This window comes from Amblyomma mixtum, chromosome 10 (genome assembly GCF_055824585.1).
Source record: "Amblyomma mixtum isolate Tamu chromosome 10, ASM5582458v1, whole genome shotgun sequence".
NCBI lineage: Eukaryota > Metazoa > Arthropoda > Arachnida > Ixodida > Ixodidae > Amblyomma > Amblyomma mixtum.
Window position 1 is genome coordinate 14,894,483 of NC_143021.1, and position 21,888 is coordinate 14,916,370.

At 48.0% G+C, this 21,888-nt stretch overlaps 1 protein-coding gene across 2 annotated transcripts in view; it reads right to left on the reverse strand.

Moving 5' to 3' along the window:
• xmas (RRM_XMAS2 and SAC3_GANP domain-containing protein xmas) overlaps nt 1–21,888 on the reverse strand; it is a 90,551-nt gene that overhangs the window by 67,842 nt on the left and 821 nt on the right. For both annotated transcript variants that reach the window (XM_089563202.1, XM_089563201.1), the window contains exons 2-8: nt 19,314–21,071; nt 16,404–16,577; nt 11,335–11,434; nt 8,761–8,991; nt 7,884–7,976; nt 4,415–4,539; nt 2,543–2,785 (exon numbers count right to left, since the gene is read on the reverse strand). In XM_089563202.1, the coding sequence (XP_089419328.1) occupies nt 2,543–2,785; nt 4,415–4,539; nt 7,884–7,976; nt 8,761–8,991; nt 11,335–11,434; nt 16,404–16,577; nt 19,314–21,068 (2,721 nt within the window). In that variant the 5' untranslated portion in view covers nt 21,069–21,071. The remainder of the gene's footprint in view (nt 1–2,542; nt 2,786–4,414; nt 4,540–7,883; nt 7,977–8,760; nt 8,992–11,334; nt 11,435–16,403; nt 16,578–19,313; nt 21,072–21,888) is intronic.

The window sequence follows — 21,888 nt, forward strand, 5'->3', positions numbered from 1 at the left end:
CCTTCTACGTCCTCCCTTCCTGATTCTGGCTCCCCCTCTCCGCTAACTACATATTCAGAAATATTGCAACATTTGCGCCTTGAAAGGCAGACACTCCCGAGGCCCGCTAAGGGTCTCAGTAAGTCACCTTCGCAGGCTACAAACTATGTCTTTCAATAACCCAGCTACGCTTCACGCCATTGAGCCCGAGTCCTTTTCGGCACAGTGCAAATTTTGTGGCCAGAAGGCAAACTTGTACCACATGGTATGGGCTTGTCAGAAAAATGACAGCATTGAGATCATAAATCAGCCAAAGCGGGAGGGCTGGGAGGCGGCCCTGTCCAGCTCGGACCTCGAGGAACAACGAGCCCTCGTCGCCAGAGCACGGGCAGCGGCTTTCACCAACGGCGTCCCGGACTAGGGACCCGATCAGCCTTCCCTTCAACTAAGGCTTTAATAAACGTTTTCATCATCATAAGGACAACTGCTGCACACTACTCCTCACTGATTATCCTGGTCAGTGGCAAACCGTGCCAACTTAGTATATGTCAGCTGTGCTATGAATTCAGATTCCAGTGCACAGTATTCTCCAGAAGTCACTACCCGAAAGTTTGCATTTGTGCTACCTGTCATGTGTCTGGGCAAGCAACTTCCAGTCTTAACTCGTAAGTGCATTGGGTGAGCGGCTACCGTATGAACCGGAATATAAGTCGAGATTGTTTCTTAAAAATAGCAAGCTGAAGTCACCCCTCGTCTTATACAGCGGCCTTTAGCAGAACGTGAGTCGCAGTCTGGCAACATGCGGTGTAGCTGCTCGCGAACAGATAGCTGAAGCCGTATCGACATCCAAACGTCATTGCTTGCATTTTCTTTCTCCTTCGCTGGCCGTTAGTTTTCGCGTGCGGTGTTTTGTTCGCCCTCGTGTGAAATTCCGTTTCAACAATGAATAGCGGCACGCGGAGGCAGTATACGGCGGCATTCAAGAAAAAAGTCATCGAGTTCGCTGAAGCGAACGGCAACATGGCCGCTCAGCACCTGTTCGGCATCTCGGAGAAGAGCATGCGCTATTGGCGAGGGCAAAAGGATAAGTTGCTCGCGTGCAACCCCAGCAAAATGTCCTTTCGTGGGCGTCGTGCAGTGCACCCACAACTGGAGGACACACTTGCGGACTTGGTGCGGTATCATCGTGCGCGCTCACTACACGTGACGGTGCATCTGATTCAGTGCAAAGCCCTGGAGCTTGCGCGTGAAGCCGGACTATGCAGAGAAGAATTCAGCGCGCCGAAGGCATGGGTGCGCCGTTTCATGAAGCGCAACAGATTTTCCCTCCATCGGCGCACATCGATCTGCCAAAAGCTGCCGGAGGAGTACGCTGATAAGCTCGTCAGTTTCCAGCGGTTCGTGATTCGCCTTTGAGAGGAGCATAACTACATGCTGGGGCAAATTGGAAACGCTGACGAGACCCCTGTGTGGTTTGACATGCCTTCGTCTACCACCGTCAGCGAACGCGGCGCCAAAGAGGTGAAGCTCCTGTCGACAGGCAGTGAGCACTCGCGCTTCACTGTCATGCTCGCGTGTACAGCTGATGGCAGAAAGCTGCCACCTTTTGTAATTTTTAAAAGAAAAACGATGCCGAAGGAAGCCTTCCCTTCAGGTGTCAACGTGAGAGTAAATGAGAAGGGCTACATGGACGAGGCTATGATGATTGAGTGGATCCGCGTGGTATGGAATCGCCGGCCCGGTGCACTGCTGCGCCCTCGGAGCATGCTGGTGTTGGACGCGTTTCGTGGCCCCCTTACGGAAGCGGTGAAGCGTGCTCTAAGCGAGGCTAGGACGGACCTCGTCGTTATTCCTAGTGGAATGACGTCCACCCTTCAGCCACTCGATGTCGTACTGAACAAGCCCTTTAAGGACAGAGTGCGGCATGAGTACAATGAGTGGATGTCCGGGGACAACCCGAAGACGCCGACGGGCCGCCTGCAAAGGCGGTCGTCTGCAGCTGGGTGTTGTCGGCCTGCCGTTCTTTGCCAGACGCCATGGTCGAGAACGCATTCAAAAAGTGCTGCATAAGCAACATGCTTGATGGCACTGAGGACGACGCACTTTGGGAGGTGGCGAGCGACAAAGGATTGTCTTCCGACGACGCTGATGACAGCTCGGAGTGAGGTCGCCACTCCGGTGGTCCACGGACGAAGCCGACGCTTCTTTTCATTTTTTTTTTCAATTATTTTCACTTCAAGGTAAGGGGGTCGACCTACATTCCCACTCGACCTATATGCGGTTTATACGGTACTACGGTGCACGGTCTAGAATACCTGCACATCCCAAGACTGTGGTGCTTAGTTTAAATTATTAGTTCAAGAGTTACCGATGCTCTGGCTACCTTCTTGTGCATGGACAAATGACAAAGCCTAGGAACAAGTTCCCTGGCATAGTTCATGACATCCTGGCATGCACTGAAGCAATGGCAGCAACCACGAAAATCAGGACGCTCCCATTCTAGTCCCACGTGAAGTGATCGAGGCGGCAGTGGCCCACAGTGTTCCCTTTAGCAGCCACCCACCTTGCGGATGGAGCGTGTCCGGTTCCAGATGAAGTCATACCACTCGCCCACGGAGGGCACGGTGCCCCCGCCAGAGGAGGCCAGGGCCGAGTAGTCCATGAGGTGCACGATCAGGTAGTCCATGGTGTGGCGGAGCACGTGCGGGGGACGCAGCTCGTGGGCCAGGGGCTCCTCCTGGTCGGCCGAGGAGCGGCTGTACTCCTTCACCATCCGCGTGTGGTCCATCACTCCGTCACTGCCCGGCTGCAACCAGGAGGGGAACACCGGATGACGGCACGGGGCATGCAGTATCCGCTGCCATGCAAAACTGCTTACAGCAGCATGACATGCTGTATAGACGAACTGCGCGCCAGCGCTGGCAGAATTAAGGGGGGTCTTAAAACTAACTTCCTTATTTATGGCTAGAAGGTCATGAAGCTTTGCACTCAGACGCATTTTTCTCTTCTGATTCCAAATATGTAATCATAATTGAGCTGGTGGTCTTAGATCTTGCAAAGTCTGCAATGTAATTAGTTAATTTCTTACGCAGCTTTAATGAACTTTCTCACTGCATTTTGCTGCTTTTATTTACTTGAACTGATAGCCAGAGAGTTCCCATACCCGGTGACATTCTTCATTTTTCTCTAAAGGCGTGTCATCGCGATATATTACGTCGAGAGTAAAGGTCGGAGTATTTGACACTGGAACTTGTTAAGCTAATTGTAAATTGCTATTTATACGTGGCCTAAACAAAAAAGTAAGAAAGTCATCGGGTATGGAAATTCGCTGGCTATCAATTCATGTAATTAAAAGCAACAAAATGCAATGTGGTAGTTGATTAAAACAGCATAAGAAATTACCTAATTACACTCTAGAATCGAAGATAACTCTTGATCTAAGACCACCAGCTCAATTATGATTACCGTATTTACTCGCGTAATAGGCGCACTCGCATAATAGGCGCACCCCTAGTTAGGGCGCGAAAAATCAGATTTTTTTATTTCCGCGCATAATAGGCGCACCCCGAACTTGGCACTGTGATCAATACTGTATTTACACGATTGCAAGCCGACGCCTCGCCACCCCCCGCTCCCCAATCTTTATTTTAACAAAGTTTTTGCTGAACTGCTGCACTTCTCGGCCACGTCGTATTTTCCGACCTGCCGCACGCTTGCCGCGTTCGAGAGCAAACTCCCAGCCATGTAGCTGTTAAGGTGCTTGCCCGTCGAGCTAAAACATCAACGCTCTCCGCGGCAAAGCCATAAACCACGATAACTATCGCGCTACCGCAAATCCCGGCACTTGAAAGCAACAACAAAAAAAAAAAAAACGAGCTGGAGATGCTGATGGCGATATAGATAGCGAAAGCTCGCGGCGGAGGAACGTGATGATGATGATGATAAGCTTGGCCTTGGGCGCCCTCCTGGGCGGCGTTTGGAAGCTCCTGCGCGCGTGTGTGGCCTCCGCGATCAAGCGCCCGTTGCGCGCAGCCGGAGCCGATCGCGGAGGCCTCGGCGCGTGCATTCCTAAGGCTATTCCCGCGTGTGTCGTGGAAAATTTCGGTGCAACCCTTACACGGATCTTTTTTTTTTTTACATTTTCTTCGCGAAAACGGGGTGCGGCCCGTACACGAGTGCGTTTACGCGGTGTGTTCAATTTTGCGAGTCGAAAAATTTCCGGAAATTTTACCCCGCGTAATAGGCGCACCCCGAACTTTGAGCCGGATTTTCTGGAAAAAAAGTGCGCCTATTATGCGAGTAAATACGGTACATTTTTGGAATGAGAAGAGAAAAACGCATCTGTGTGCAAGACTTCATGAGATTCTAGCCACAAATAAAAAGGTTAGTTTTAAGACCCTCGTCCCCTCTTAACTAAGGCACGAGAAACACTCACCAGCACCTCGAAGGTGGAGAGGCACTTCTTGTCGGTGCGGGAGTAGCGCTCCTTCTCGGGGCACATGTCGGGGCAGCAGCCCCTGGTGGCCTGGGCCGTGGCCAGGTCGCTCTGCTTCTCCAGACCTGAAAGGGGGAAAGGGGAGGAGCACCACACCCTCAGGCAAGGTCTGCACGCATCTACTACATCCCGCAGGACTTCCCTTGCAGCTTTGCATATACCCTTCCAACACTGAGCCCAGGCAGCATCAGAGGTATGCACGGCTAAGGTACTCGAATAATCTACTGGCTCAAAGCTGTACTCGAAAAAATTCAGGGGGGCACTTTGTTGACCTAAAGTGCGGTGAGGCGGAAGCCTTAAGCCATCGCCCGTTTGGCTGTACGCCTTGCTCGTCGATAAATTGGCTTTTGAGGAAAGGAAATGTATCTGCCTCGCGTATCTCGGTCCTAAGGGAAGGTAGGAAGATGGGAGTGAATGAAGACACTGTATTAGCTAGACACGCCGTTGTTCATTCCAAACCATGGCGGAGTGGTTAACGTGCTCATCTCGCACTGCGTAGACCCTGGTTGGGCAATTTCCTACTCGGTTTTATTTATTTTTTCTGGTCTGACTAGAAAAGCGTGACACCTTTACTGACAACCTTCTGTCGACAACGATGAGGCATTAAAGGGTTTCACCTTAAAATGGTTTATGGGGGCTTAACATCTCAAAGCGACTCAGGCTATGAGGGATGCCGTAGTGGAGGGCTCCGGAAATTTCGACCACCTGGGGTTCTTTAACGTGCACTGACATCGCAAGTACATGGACCTCTTGAATTTCGCCTCTATCGAAACTCGACCGCCGCGGCCGGGATGGAACCCGAGTCTTTCGGGTCTGCTGTTGAGTGCCATAACCACTGAGCCAACGCGGCAACACACTCGAAAAATGCATCTCATCATATCTACACAGGGTGATACCTTCACCCTATTCGTATATGAATTATCTTATATGTACTACTGTGAGCAAAAGTATGAGACCAAAATCCTCATGTTCCGAACCTTGTCACTCTGCAAGGGAATACCACCTAATGAAGCACTCCCGGAGTCGCGACCAGCCCAATGCGGTCTCGACACCAGGAGTGCTTCATCAGGTAACGTAGCAATGTTCAGAATACGAGGAGTGAGGTCCCTTATTTTTGCTCACAACAGTACACATAAAGGACAATAGCATCAACTCCTGACGATTTTCTGTTCACTGTTGTTTTGTTTCATTGTTTTCTTAGATATAAATTAAAACAAGCCCCTTCCACAACCAAGCTTCTAGCTTATACATCAATCATTAGACCGAAATTAGAATATGCCTGTACATTGTGGGATTCTTTCCCTAAAGCTAGCATCCATGCATTAGAAATGATTCAGCGGAAAGCAGCTCGTTTTATTTTTTCCAAATTCCGCACTACCGACTCCCCTACAACTTTAATAAATGTTAATGGCATACAGACACTGGTAACTCGAAGAAAGCTTTTGCGACTAACATTTCTCTTTTTGTTGAAAAGTAACAAGTTAGCAATGAGCCCCGACACTTACATCAAACCACTAGTGACGCGATTAACGAGACATCGTCATGCCCAGTCCTTAAAGGTGCACTGAAGAGGATTCTGAACTTGTCTTTTTGCCACGGGAACTCTATCTACACGTTCCTAGCATTCTTAGAAACTGCGACTTATTGCCCTGTGTGGCCGATTTCCCTAATTAAATTGGATTAACGTCCGGCTCCTGCCTTTATTTCTTTAATTGTCCCCGTACGGTGGGCGGAGTCGACCAACGCGTGAAGTGCCTTTCAGCCAGCTCCGTGGAGGCTTTGCTTTCGCTTTATTTTGTTTTTTAGATTTCCATGAATAAATAGTTTGATTCGCAGATAATATAGCCGCAAAATAAGCCCGAAGAAATAAAAATATGCGCGGACTATTTGCTAGTACGGACTACTACGTATTACTCCGCCGATGGCAGATCGGCAAGCCGCCACGGGACTGGGTGAAAGGCGCTCCACGCGTTGGTCGACTCCGCCCACCGTACGGGGGAAAATTGAAAAAAAAAGGCGGGAGCCGGACGTTAATTCAATATAATTAGAGAAATTGGCCACACAGGGCAATAAATCGAAGTTTCTAAGAAAGCTCGGAACGTGTAGATGGAGTTCCCGTAGCAAAAAGACAAGTTCAGATTCCTCTTCAGTGCACCTTTAACACCTTATCGTGACAGAACCAACTTGTATAAATATTCTTATTTTCCTCGAATGATAACTGAGTGGAACCAGCTTCCTTTGACAGCACTGTTAAGCACTGAGAGCATTGACAGTTTTTTATAAAGACTTTTGTATGTTGTACTTCCAGTTCTGCCGAGAATTGTGTTCAATTTGCCTATTTTTTGTTCGAATCATGCATGTGTTGTCTTTGGTTTGTTTATCTTGTGTGCTAAATGTTACTTTGCCTTGTATCTCGTTGTATTGCTCCTCCTGCCTGGGCCTACCAAGGCTGGCAGTGTTGAATAAATAAATAAATAAATATTTCAATTCTTCAGTGAAGCGAAACAGTGGGGTCCACGGCAATTTTTTTCCACATTCATTCAGCACTTGAAACTGCCTACTGAGCCAAAAGTCTCACAAGTTAACACAACAATTTATATCTCACACCATGACCAGAGGACTCCGTTGACAAGCCATGGCGTTCGTAAACCGCACACCATGACTGGGTCTGCCCAGTGTGACAGTGCCAGTATAGTTTGTTTTCTTTTTCCCAACCACTTTAATGCACTTTGCATTGTTGCCTCTCAAGCAGCACTGTACTGATTGCCCCAATACACGAATTCCCCATTTTAGCATGCTCCGAGTGTTGTTGTTATTCCTGGAAACCACGTATTGGTCAGGGCCCCAAAACCACCCCAAAACCCCAAAACCATCACCACTGATAACGAATAAAAGGTACAGTCGCGGATATAATAACATGGAGCATGCTTTGGCACTTACGCTTTCCGCACACCTTGCCCATACAAAATTATGATCAGTTGAATACATATGCCAGCAAATGTCGCTGCTGCACACGGGTGTCAAGCCAAGGAATTTTGATATCTTTGCGGTATGCGCAAGAAGATTTCAAATGCCGAGGCATGCTCCATGTTATTTTGGCCGCACCTGTACTCAGTGAATTGGCATGGGTGCACATGCTTACGTATTTTGTTTTTCTTGAAACAAAGCTGTCCTTTTGATGAAACACGCATATTTGAGAACCCAGAAAGGTAACCAATCATGAAAGACTCGCTTTAATGGGGGTCTGCAGTCTCTTTAAGCGGACATGACACCTGCATGTTGAGAGTTTTTTTTTTTTTTCTCGTCCTATACAAAAGAAAATCCACCGCTGTTAGAGAGAAAAAAAAAAAAAAACGAATGCAGAGTGCCTAGAGTGACTAGAAGCCAACACACCAGGGGTCAAACTTACGCAGTCGGATGATTTTGTCCCGTGCATCGAGTACCCTGTACCGCTCCCCCACACTGTGTGCAGCCTGTTTCAACCGTGACAGTAGGCCCTCTCCTGCAAGTGAACGCGACAGGAAAAAATAACAGTTAACACTCCCAAAACTGCCAACAAAAACACTTCAGAGGACACTCAATGTGAGAGCATTAATGGGCCCCTTCAGCAGCCCGGTGTCCTCTTGGTGTATCGCTTTACAGACACAGAAACTGTTCTTCCTTCCACCATCCCATAATCACATAATGCTTAGCATACCCCTAAAAGCACAATGTGGAAGCATTACAGATCCCTTGAAGCCTAGTGATAAAAAGTAAAAATATAGTAAAACAGACACCCAAGGAGCAAAATAGAGAGGGTGTTGAAGGACCTGATGCTTCCCCTCTCCACCCCCCCCCCCCCCTCCATCAACTATACTGGGCAGCGAAAAGCAAGAAAAGAATTCTTTTCAAGGTGGGGCCATGACGTAGACATGTGAAGCACTCCGCCAGACACCACGCCTCCAGCTAATATCAGAGGAGGAAGGGTGATTTTCCCTTGCGGAGCCTACTCGGCGAGGCGCGAGAGAGAAAAATCTCGAGGAGGGCACAGAAGGAGAGGAGCATGGCGAAGTAGCTTGATTGCGAGGGCTGTAACAACGCTATAAGGAGTCTTTTAAAAAAATATATACAGCCGCGCCTTCCGGGGATGACGCCTCGCAACCAGAGAGGTAGAAAATATTTTCGACCAGAGGGTGGTCATTGGCCCTTTAATGCCATTTCTCACGCATGTGTGGCACTGGCACTAGTCAAAAGGCTCCGGCCCCTGTCATGGCTTTTGCAGGAGGCCAAAACCCCACACAGCTCACCTGCTTCTGCCTTGGCCGCCAGTTCCTCCGCTGTCTCACCCCCCTTGCCAGTGCGGCCCGCTACAGCAGCTGCGGCCCTGGTCCGCCTGGCAGCCTTGGCGGCCAGCTGAGAGCGGAGGCGCCGTGCTGGCCGCTCTTCAGCCACAGCCCCCTCTGTGGGCTGCTCCAGTGCGCGCTGCTCGGCAGAGTCCTCACCCAACTGAGGCTTTGGTCGGGATTCTCCCCCCCGGCCTGCACACATCATCATCATCATCAGCCTGAATGCGCCACTGCAGGGCAAAGGCCTCTCCCATGTCTCTCCAATTAACTCTGCCCTTCGCCAGCCGCGGCCACCATATTCCCCACAAATTTCTTAATTTCATCCGCCCACCTAACTTTCTGCCGCCCCCTGCTACGCTTGCCTTCTCTTGGAATCCACTCCGTTACCCTTAAGGACCAGCGGTTATCTTGCCTTCGCATTACATATGCCCTGCCCAAGCCCACTTCTTCCTCTTGATTTCAACTAGGATATCATTAACCCACTTTTGTTCCCTCACCCACTCCGCCCGCTTCCCATCTCTTAATGTTACACCTATCATTTCCCTTTCCATAGCTCGCTGTGTTGTCCTTAACTTAAGCTGAACCCTCTTTATTAGTCTACACGTTTCTGCCCCATAGGTGAGTACCGGTAAGATACCGCTGTTGTATACTTTTCTCTTGAGGGATATTGGTATTGGATATTGTGAGCTCACAGGGTAACAAAATGATGACCGGAGTAACTGTTAGAAACCTTGAGGCTACCATGCTGTCATAAGCATAAGCCGCTGTCTCCGCGTTTCAGACAAGCCCGTTTAATCCCTGGTGTTACAATCAGTCTCTATGAACACAACTGGGCTAGGTGAACTTATCTAAAACGATGCACTTGGTAAAAAAAATATCAAATTCTCTCTCACACAGCTTGCCGTTGGAAAAACAAAAACAAAAAAAGCCACTTCGAAATGCAGATACAGTCAAACCTCGATATAACGAACATAGATTTTACGACTTATTGGCTATATCGAACTCTTCGTAAACATTTTTGACTAAATCATGCAATTTCTACTTTATATACCGAACGCGGTTGGCCATGAAACTGGTGCCCATTCGGATGGCAGGCGGCAGGCTTCGCCGCAATGCACAAGTGACTAGTGGTGATGCGGCACGCGTTCACGCCGAGGTTTGCACTTTCAGCGTGCACTCGCCAGCAGCGGTGTGTAGGGTTACAGTCCGGCAGTCAGCACGCTTCACGCCTCTGGCATCCGTTGACAGCGCCATGAAAGCAGCACCAATGGTTGTAAGCTTGCATGGTCGCACATAATTGCGCTTTTGAAAAAGACTTGGGACAACACGGGGACGACACAAACTCTGGTGCGCAAACTGTCAACTGAAGTTTTTATTGCCATGAGCACACATATATAAGCTTCACATGTCATTACAGAAATCACCAAAAAACGCAGTTAAGCAGCAGTTTTGCAATCATGTCAACAAGCATCAAAAATAGATTTTATCCCAGCTGACTGGATTACATTCGTTACTACTGATCCACGAGTTGCATTTCCTGTTTGGAAAGCAAAACCGAGGGGTCACTTACGCGAGTCCCATTTCCCGATTCCATGCAGTTAGCTTCCCACAGTTCCCTGATTGCCCTATCTCTGGATTTCAGCAGAACTGTGGTCTGTTGGAAGTGGGGTTTGCAGCTATCGCACCTTTCGCAATGCGTCGCCAGATTTCCAGGTGAGTTAATCTGGCGACAGTTGCGGTTGTGCTCTCTTAGTCTTTCATTTAGACATCTGCCCGTCTGGCCCACATATGCTCGGCCACCCCTTCACAGCACACGACGAACCTGTTTGTGTGCTCATCGCAATAAAAACTTCAGATGATAGTTTGCGCACCAGAGTTTGTGTCGTCCCTGTGTTGTTCCAAGTCTTTTTCAAAAGGGCAATTATGTGTGACCATGATAACTACCAACCAGCCCAGTTTGAAACCCTCTTAATGTAAGCTTGCAGTAACAATCCTGCGCTCATGTCGGCTGTCGCGGAGGTGGCGAAAGCGGTGGCAGCTTTCGCTCTGACGTACAGCTTTCCACGCGACATGGATGCGATACGGAGAAGCCACAGTAGCCGGCACTTAACCTGCACTTAACGCCACCAAAACCCAGAAACACATCTCTCCGCTTCTCTTGTAAAGATCGCCAGAATTGCTGTCCTTTCAATGACTAAACTGCGCCGCTGCTGCGCGCGTTTCTGACGAAATTTTATATTACGAATTTTGTCTATAGCGAACTGTTTTACAATTTTTTACTTGTTCGCTATAACGAGGTTTCACTGTAACTTTGTTGTCCAGACAGCCACTTGTGAAGCTGTACTTCGGGAGGCACTGAGGATGCTCTAAAATAGCTTGCTTTGGTTTACATCCAGTCACAGCCGGCCCCTTCGACAACGTACAAAGCCACGCACCAGGCGGGTGCCAACAGACCTCCCTCTCTGCAAGCAAAGTGGCCAATGTCAAGCGCCTAAGAGGAAACCAAGCCAGGGCCAGAACGGAACGTGGCCTTACCTTCGCCAGAAGGCCGCCGCTTGGAGCACCAGAAGATCTCCAGTGGTGGGAACTGGGCCGAGATCCGGGCTCCCCTCTTCTTGGCCAACTCGGCAGAGTGCTGCAATTCAGAGGCAGCAGAGGCAAGCTTCAAACGACCGAGCCGGCCGGGCAGTTAGTTCCACGCGGTGCTTATCAGACTCCTCCAGGAAGGAGGCATGGGTGCAGACCGATGCGGAAGGGAATATGCAAGAATGCGGTCCCCATTCCAGCAGCGCCATTTGACTTTCATATCTGTGAGCCATCTAACGTAACTAGCAATTGCTCATGCCACGCTAAGGCGCCAACTAGCGCACTAACTTATACCCATGCCACACGGCAAATTTAATGTCATTCTCATCGAATGACATTTGTTCGACTTAATGTCATTTTTTCTGCGCGCTGCTACGCGGCAAAAACTAATGTCATTTGCAAATGATGGCGATTGCGATGGAAAGAGAGTACAGTGAGTACAGCATACAAAAATTTCGATGTATGCTTCAATACGTTGCAAAAAGTATTGCTTTGCTAATGGAAACCGATTCTAAAATCTTCATCCTCATTTTAATCAACGTATTTAGATAGGCGCGCTGTGCGAGGGATCTAAAAACGTTGATTTCAATAACGTGTTGATCACTGCTATCCACCACAAGTCCAAGCCAAGCCAAACCTCAGCCAGCGGCGGCAGGCAAATGGCGGACGTCATATTGTGAAATGCTCTCTATGGTGAAATTAGACAGTATTAGCTGTGCGTCCGCAAAAGCTTTGCGCATGCTACGGGCGCACCTTGCGCGCACTGCCGCCCGTCCTCACAACAGTTTTGGTAGGGAGCACGGTGGTTGGGTGTGACTAGCGTAGCGCACGAGAAGCATAACATACTGTGGTGCCATCTAGACGATAGCAAGTCAAACCTCCTGAACTGAGTGCCGAAAAACGTTTTTCTCTTTTATTAACGGCAGTAATGAATGCATTCGAAGGCTTTGTTTTTTTTAATGTAAATCAATTGGATGAAATGAAAATGTAGATTCTAGCGCAAAGTTGGAGAAATACTTCGCTTGGGGTCGTTGCTATCACGACCAGTGTACGCCGTACATAGTTAAGCCTAGCATCAAGAAATTCTGAAATTTTTCTCAAAAGCGACTGATATTTCAAACCTATATTGTTACGGAGGGATGAGAATGCACAAAATAAAAGCAAATACAACCGTTTAGAGAAAGCTATCGCGTCGAAAAATGCAGCGGCGACGCAGTATTCGGTCCGAAGCGGGCGAGCTGGGCGTCGCCATGTTGTGAATGTTAACCACGCAAGGCTGGTAGCGAGAGTGAGTTTTATTTTTTTCCAATTCTATTTGGCATTTTTATATACGTAAATGAACGACAGCACAATCGTAGGGACGCGGAAATATTACAGTGCTCGTGACGTTTTTGTAATCGTGTTTTTCGTTGCATATTCTCACCAAGTCTCTGGTGTCGAGGGAACACATTAGCTCGGACGTCGCAGGCGAATGTGTTCAGGGAACTCATTCGATACCTAATGTCGTTTTCATCGAATGACATTAGATTTTCTCGTGTGGCAGCAAATTAATGTCGTTTTGAACGAATGTCATTCGATGGGAATGACATTAAATTTGCCGTGTGGCAGGGGTATTATACATGCGCAAAGATTCCTCTAGCTAAAGGGGGGACGAGGGTCTTAAAACTAACTTTTTTATTTTTGGCTAGAATCTTATGAAGTCTTGCACACATGAGTTTTTCTCTTCCGATTCCAAATATGTAATCATAACTGAGCTGGTGGTCTCAGATCTTACAAAGTCTAGAATGTAATTAGGTAATTTCTTACGCAGCTTTAATGAACTTCCTCACTGCATTTTGTTGCTCTTATTTACATGAACTGATAGCCAGAGAGTTGCCATACCTGGTGACATTCTTCGTTTTTCTCTATAGGCATGTCATCCTGACATGCTATGTCGAGAGTAAGAGGTTGCAGTATTTGACGCTGCAACTCGTTAAGCTAATTGTAAATTGCTATTTATACATGGCCTAAACAAAAAAGTAAAAATGTCATTTGGTATGGGAATTTGCTAGCTATCAATTCATGTAATTAAAAGCAACAAAATGCAGTGAGAAAGTTCACTAAAGCTGCGTAAGAAATTACCTAATTACACTCTAGGATAACTTTTGATCTAAGACCACCAGCTCAATTATGACTACATTTTTGAAATCAGAAGAAAAAACGCATCTGTGTGCAAAATTTCATGAGACTCTAGCCACAAACAAAAAGGTCAGTTTTAAGAACCTCGTCCCCCGTTAAAGTAAAGCAAGCGCCGTTCGAGTTTTAGGAATGCTTTGGGAGAAATGAAGTACGCTTTCGCAAAGCAAGTATACTGCTCAAGCAGACAGTGACACTGCCTATGTGGCAAGTAAACGTTCAGACATTACACGCCAATTATTTATTCATTCAAAATGCCCTTAAAGGTATTATGGTGGGAGATGTGCAAAGGCACATAATACAAAAGAAAAAAATTATGCTAAAAGCACGACAAGCAAGCAATGCATGTGGAAAAGAAATGCTATGCATCAAATCACCTCCCATGGGTTCCTGAACTCTGGTTACGTTCACTTAACTTGCAAAGCTAGAAGGCAGGCAATTTCAGATGATGTTCGGTAAAAGGTATGAATGTCCTGGGGCAAGCACCTGTGCAGCATCTATTGTGTTTAACCTTATGACTGTCACCCCGCATTCAGGAAAATTGCACAGGGTGGGAAAAGAGATTAGGGGATGCTCAAGCTTGGCCTATAAGATTAAAAAGCGATAGTCTTATTGGGTGCCGTTTGTATCCCCTCCTCAAACACCTAATTCCCAATTGGTGAGCTCACATTTACCCAAGTATGCGTCAGTACACACCTCTAAGACACTTCACCAAGCAAACACTACAACACATTCACTAGGCCCGGCTTTACTCATGGTTTGGTATAGGGGGGTTTAACGTCCCAAAGCGACTCAGGCTATGGGGGACGCCGTAGTGGAGGGCCCCAGAAATTTCGACCACCTGGGGACCTTTAACGTGCACTGACATCGCACAGCACACGGGCCTCTGATATTTCGCCTCCATCGAAATTTGACCGTCGCAGCCGGGATCGAACCCGCCTCTTTCGGGTCAGCGGCCGGGCGCCATAACCCACTGAGCCACCACAGCGACTCTGGCTTTATTCAGCTTGCACCAACAAGCCTTCGTGGCCTATAGGTAGAGTGCCCATCTCACAATCCGATGTTTCTGAGTTCAATTCCCACCCACACCCAAGTTAGCCCCATTTTCTTTTCAGCTCAATTTTATTGAGGCTTTGAGGCTCGAATTTTTTTTTTTAAAACTTTCCCAGATGGTAAAATTACTTTGTTGCAAACTTTGAATGTATAAAATGTGTAAAGCTGAGAAGAAGTTGCAAAAAAAAAATCAGGAACAGTATTTTGGTGTGCCAGCATCACTCAGAATTGCAAAATGTTCAATAGTACTTCAGAGTGTGGTATTCCTTGAAACTCGCGTCTACGCGCAGCGCGTTATTGCAGTCTGCACACACAAAACGCGGAAGAGTCATTACTGTCAGTGTCAAGAGAACGGACAGTGCGTTCGGCCGTATCGCCGCTTTGCCGCGCCTCTGAAGAACTCGAAGAAAAGTCAGTAAACGAGGAGAGCAAGAATCCCTCGTGAGCGTCAGTGATAAACAAGCTAAGAGCAACGCCTGCAGAGACTGAAATCAGCTGCCGCTGCCGCTGCCCCTGCAAGGGAGTGACGCTCAAGATCAAGTTTTGCGCGCCTCCACTGATCACGCAGTGAAAACAAAACCACGAAAGGGCTGCAGCTAGAAATCAGTTCTGTTTATCTCCGCAAGAAGGCAGCACTATCACATTTCAAACACTTCTTGTAAGTCCTCGGAGGTGGCACCACCTCCCAGTGAACATGCATCGACATTATGGCACGAAATTTTAAACGGAGGGTTGAAACCGTTCCCATACGGCAAAGACCAATGATGTTATTTGTTCTGCAACACTGGACCCTTAAGTCTTTGACCTATTTTCCTTATTTTTAGTCCGATCCTAATGAAAATGTAGCACCTTGCTCAGTTTTTTATGCTCATTTCAACAATGAAATTACCTTTCTCATAAATTAGTCGGTTCCCAAGATAACTAATTTCAATTTGTCACTCATTAGTACTTCGGTGCAAAAAAAAACTGCTCAATAAAAAATCATTTTTAATCCATGGCTACATAGTATGGTAAGTAAAGAGTGCAATAACCAGAACCATTTTTCCATTTTACCCTCATTAGTAATTTTTCAGCACTTGGAATAGCAATGTTCAAGGTGCGAATAAAATATATCGGTAAACTTTGCGAAATTATAAATTTTTGAAGTGCGATTGAATGAATCTGCTTCAATTATTGCACACACTGTGCTTTCAGCTTCCCTTAGCAAAGAGTATGACATCTCTGTCTGTCCTAGATGTTGACATATCAACATACAAAGACAGCCAGATGTCCAAAATTTCCATGCCATTAAATTGTCTGCTCCTGCATAAATTCAGCCCACACGATGATCTGAATTTAATATTATGGTGAAAATGTTGATTTCTTGAAGGAGAAAATTGATACAGTTGGAAAATTATAGCTGTAGATTCCACAAATGCCATTTTTTGAAAGTCGATTTTTTTGGTCATTTTTTAAAGACCAGTGTCTCCCTATAACGCAATCACGTTAAAAAGTCCTCACAAATACGCTGCTTGGTTGGGTTTATTGGGGTTTAACATCCCAAAGCGACTCAGGCTATGAGGGACGCCGTAGTGGAGGGCTCCAGAAATTACGACCACCTGGGGTTCTTTAGCGTGCACTGACATCGCACAGCACACGGGCCTCTAGAATTTCGCCTCCATCGAAATTCAGCCGCCGCGGCCAGGATCGAACCCGCGTCTACAAATACGCTGCATAGGCTGGGTAATAGCAATGCATTAGCTGCTATGCTCTGCATGCACGATTCCGCCCAGCGTGAAGCTCCGACTCACGTGGTCGCTGAAGCGGATGGTGGCGCACTGGCGCTTGAGGTTGCAGTTGATGCGCTCGACCCGGCCGAACTGGCCAAAGTGCTCCAGCAGCACCTCCCGGTCATTCAGCTCGGCAGGCAGCTGGTTGCACAGCAGCGTGGTGAGCTGGCTGATCTCCTCGGGGGTCGCCGTCACCTGGCACAGAGAGAGAGGGCGCTCACGTCTGGCCTATCACAAGCATGACAGCTTGCAGTTCACCCACAACAAGCCATGCATCGATACAAGTGACCTGCAGTTGCATCATCATCATCATCCTGACTACGCCCACTGCAGGGCAAAGGCCTCTCCCACGTCTCTCCAATTAACCCTGTCCTCCGCCAGCTGCGGCCACCGTATCCCCACAAACTTCTTAATCTCATCCGCCCACCTAACCTTCTGCCGCCCCCTGCTACGCTTGCCTTCTCTTGGAATCCACTCCGTTACCCTTAAGGACCAGCGGTTATCTTGCCTTTGCATTACATGCCCTGCCGAAGCCCACTTCTTCCTTTTGATTTCAACTAGGATATCATTAACCGGCGTTTGTTCTCTCACCCACTCCGCCCGCTTCCGATCTCTTAACGTTGCAGCTATCATTTTTCTTTCCATCAATACTGACTTCTCAGCCGAGTGTCTGAACAAGAATAAAAACAGCAGAGGACACAGGGACAACGACCACACAACATGAGCACCCAACAACTCTTCTTCTTGATTGGAAAGCACAGTGCAAGAGAAGGTTGGAAGATATCAGCTGCAGTCAACGCTACACACGGTATAAAGCACATGAAAGATGAAAAAAAGAAGAGCTAAGAAATAAAAGCGGGCCCTCACATCGTGTACGATCATTCACTGTTATTGCTTTAGGGCCTTTTACCTGAGTCATGGCTTTCAACAACAGAAAGTTGGGCTAGTTGGATTGAGCTATATATACATGATAGCGCTAAACAACGAAGACAACAGAGAAGAAGCTTTGACAGCAGCTGATATGTTTCCGCCCGCTTCTAGATTGTTATAAAAGTCAACTTTCTCCCTCCTATTTTTTGTACCTCTCCTCATCGTAGTCTTCAACTCTGAATGCTGAGACATAACTTATAATTGTTTCCTTCTCAGATAAAAAAAAAAGAGAAGGTTTGGAATTGTGGGGTTTAACATCCCGAACCGACACATTGACTATAACTAGGGGCTAGACATTTTCATTTTTTAAAAAAATTGGTTGACTTTTTTTTTACTTTTTATTTCAGGACGCTACTTTCAGCTTTTTTTGAAGAATATTAATTTCGACGAATGAAATACTGACTTTTTTCGGTGACAATGTGGCAATTCTGTATGAGCAAAAGTAATTTAAAGTCTATATCATTATTTTCTCATCCTGAACAATTTATTTACCAGTTATTAGCGTGTAAATTGTACAGCTAGGAGCTGTGCATTAGAAAAAATTGCTTCCCTCATTAAAAGAGTAATTCAAGTTAAACAAAAACAAAACAGAAGTGGAAATTCACTTCTAAGAACTAGGCTGACATGTTATCGTATGGTTGTCACGCTGCATTGAGCGCGAGGCATCACATGATCTGCGTGTTGATGGCAGCGATGAAACTGCCGCTCTATCATCATGAAAACCACATGACACTCATTCATGTTTTTGTGTCAGTGTCCTACTGATTAACCCAATTAACCGACTAACAGGTATCAGGTGATGATAGTGAAGAAACAGAGCTTAGCTAGAAGACAGCTAAGAGATGAGGCTCCCCGGTCTGCATAGGCATGCGAGCTAGCCGAGCAATACCTAAAATCGCACAAGCGTGCTGCTTATCCTACAATACCACCATCGCATGATGCCCCTGACTTCCTTACTTGGTTAATTTTCAACTTTAAGTGAATGTAAGTCGCATTCAGCAGCCATCTAACTACGCCTTGCATGCCAAGGATACTGACCCTCTTCGGTTAGAACCAAATTTCGAGAACTCAATTCTGCATACTTTTATAGTTTTTTTTTTTTTTTTTTCAGTTTAAACCTAAATGTCCAAACCCTAGCTATAAGGGACATTTTTGCGCGTGGACTTAGCCTGCACAAACAGTCGCGCTAGCTTTGGCAGAGTTGCCTGCTATGTATGAAACGGAGTATACCGTATTTTCCGGTGTATAAAACGCGGCTTTTTTTCAAAAATCTTGCTGATGCGTCCTATACAAGGGTGCGTCTTATACGCTAATTTTTCGTTTTTTTTTTTTGCAAGCTCTGAAATTACTCAGGCTCTTGTTCAAGTTTTTTTCCCCGAAAAAATATCACTGCCAATGACATGGCTGTAACACGGTTAATGCTTCAATATGGGGACCGCCATGCGCCACTTTTTTTAAGTGAACTTTGTCATGAAACGGCGGACTTCCGGGATCACAAACACGCGACCGTTTCAGAGGCCCCAAACAAAAGTAATGTGAAATGCCAAAAGATACAATCACGCTTCTTGCCATTGTCAGGACAAGCCAAGACAAGCCGGCGTTCTTTTTTAGCCACCCTTTGCAACTTTCTTTGCTCCGTGTATGTAGTGAGAAGAGAATGTGTCAGCCGTGTTGCCTCCAGAAATGGGCGAACTTTTTGATAGCACATTCGAAGATGAAGACTTCGAAGGTTTTAAGGAGAAATAAAATGTTGTTATCGACATATGGGAGAGCTCTTTCATTCTTTTTTTTTTTCTAAAACGTAGGCGGGTATGGCGTGAGTGGTGCCTTTTTCAATCACTTAGCTTGCTTAAGAATTTTTCACAGGTACGGTGAATTTCGTGATGGTCGCGCAAGCACGTTTAATTAAGCCTCACTAGCCTAACTGGGTAAACTGGGGTGCGTCTTATACACGGGTGCGTCTTATACACCGGAAAATACGGTAGTTCTTTGCAGACTCACCCTATTGCCTCCGCTGCCATCTGAAGAAAGTTTTCGTCCCTCTCGTTTCGAGTCACCGCCAGCTGAAGCCCGAGACTTGGTGTCCGTAGGGGTCCCTGGCTCTCCTGACGACACCTGCACCAGCCCACCAGCACCAGAGTCAACTGGTGGCACCGGGCTCTTCTCATCCGGCTGCTGAACTGAGGGGAGTTCCCTGTCATCTTGCTTTGCCTGCGTGACGAAGGAGAACGAGCCAGCACCCTTGGAACCAGTGTCCGAGACGGGCTCCTTCACTCGCGAGAGGCCAAAGACAAAGCCGCCTGGCTTCGGAGGTGGGGCACTTTTCTTGTCTGCATCGCCCAGACTCTCCTTGGCCGGCTGAGTTTTTCCAAAGAGGGACCGGGCAACCTGTTGCTTCAGATGGCCTGGTCCTGCAAGACCGGCCGACTGAGCGGTGTCCGCCATGGAGCTCTCGTTTGCCTGCTTGTCGAGTGCCTTGCTAAAGAAGTCCGCCGCTGATGTCTTGGCTGCTCCAAATGATGGCACAGTCTTTGCCGGCATCAAGAGCGGTTGCTGGTGGCTTGCAATGGCTTTGGACGGTGCCAAGGGGCCAGCGGTGCCTGCAGAACTGGCTGCTGTCGGCATCTTTTGCAGGTTGGAAAACATGCTGGGCTTGGAGGGAGCCTGTTGCTGCGAAGCAGGAGCAAAGCTAAACGCGAGGGCAGGCTTCGCGCCCGCCTGGTCCTGTCCAGCCGCGACGGAAAGCTGTCCTCCACCCGAAAACAGAGGAACCACCGCAGGTTTGTCCCCGGTCTTTTCTGCAGCACCCTGTTCCCTGCCAAAGAGGCTCGGCTGAGCAGCCTTTGACGGCTGGCTGACCGCACGTGGCTGATTCCCAAACGCAGTCCTTTGGCCGAACACAGCCACGCTTCCAGATGCCGCACTCTGTGGCAGTGAGCTTGGGCTGCTGACCTGAAGGACCGGCTGGGACATCGCGATGCTGGCAAACGAGGCTGGAACTGCTTGCGTTGAAGCCTGCTGGCCTGACAGAGCTGACGACTGGACGACATTTCCAAATAGCTGCTGCTTTTCCGCGGCGCTCGAAACAAACAGCTTGAAAGGCTGGTTCTGATGCTGGGGAACAACAGGGCTGGGTTGCTCCATCTTGCTTCCAAACAATGGACCCTGTGCAGCCTGGTTTTGTCCAAGTGCCGCTTGTTGCTGCTGCTGTATCCCGAAGCCCAAAGCCGGCCCTGGCTGTCCACCAGAAAACGGGCTGCTTGCCCCACCGGCTGACCCAAATGCCGGCACCCCAGTGCTGCATCTCGGGAGACCCTCCTCCTGCTTGGCTCCCAGAGGAATAGCCTGGGGATCTGCCTTGGCTGCGAAAACCGGCTCCTGCGTTGCCCCGAAGGTTGGTGCGGCTGCCTGGCCTCCTTTTCCCGACAGAAGTGAAGCCTGCAGCCCGAAGCCACCGTGGGTGGTGCCAGAGGTGCTGCTGGCGCCGAAGTCGAAGGGGGGTGCTGTTGAGGTTGGTGGGCACTCCCACTTGGAACCAAAGCTCAGCTTGCTGGCATTCCCAAACGCACTCTGTGCAAAGGGCGTTGCAGGGGAACCGAAGCTGGCACTGGTGCCACCTGCTGTGCCAAATGAGAAGGTAGGTGCCGGTGCTGCAGGTGCGGTGATGGCAAACGGGTTGCCGTGGGCAACCGAGCTCTGCTGGGACTGGTCCTTGCCATCTGCTGTCCTGGGCGGGTCGCCGGGCTTTTTAAACATTTTCTGAGAGAGAGAAAAGAAACGCACCCATCATTAGCACATCACTCTCCGCTGACGGTGCGCATACGAACGAAACATGTTTTGAGGCCGCAACACAACAGATAGGAGACATCAAACACGCCGGAGGCAGCAACGGAGCTGCTTATTTCTTATCAAGAAGTTTCACAGCAATTTGCATTGCAAAGCAAGACGTTCAGGCACACAGACGTTTGAAGCAATAAGGCACCGGTGCTCTTAAGGTATCGTGGAACCTCACGTTGAGCACAAAAGCTAGCGATCACAAACAGAAAGGAAACACAGGACAGGATAAACTGAACACCCCACTATAGTCTCTTTTCTACCTAACAGGATTCCTTTGATTGCGCATCCTATACCTTCACAACATCATGTACCAACTAGGCCCAACCCAAGTTTTAGCGCTTGTGTGTCTCTGTGTCTTTCTTCGTGGTTCGTCCTTTGATTGCGCATCCTATACCTTCACAACATCATGTACCAACTAGGCCCAACCCAAGTTTTATTGAGGATATTATAAAGCAAGAACAAACTCGTCCAGGTACGAAAGCTAAGATACACCTGTTCGCAAACCCGCACTGCTTTATTTGCCTTGTTTGCAACAAAAACAAACACCTTTTCGCGATACACCGGCAACTGTCGTACGCGGCAAGGAACGCTACGAAAGGACAACACTCAGACAGAGACTCCGTCCTGCAAAGAAATCGAGCTGTCAAGAGCGCGTATCTATTACATTCTGCCTGTCCGCGCGTCGACAGTAAACGTCGCCCACTGACAGCAAAGCGTCCAAGCGACAGCGAATTCACCG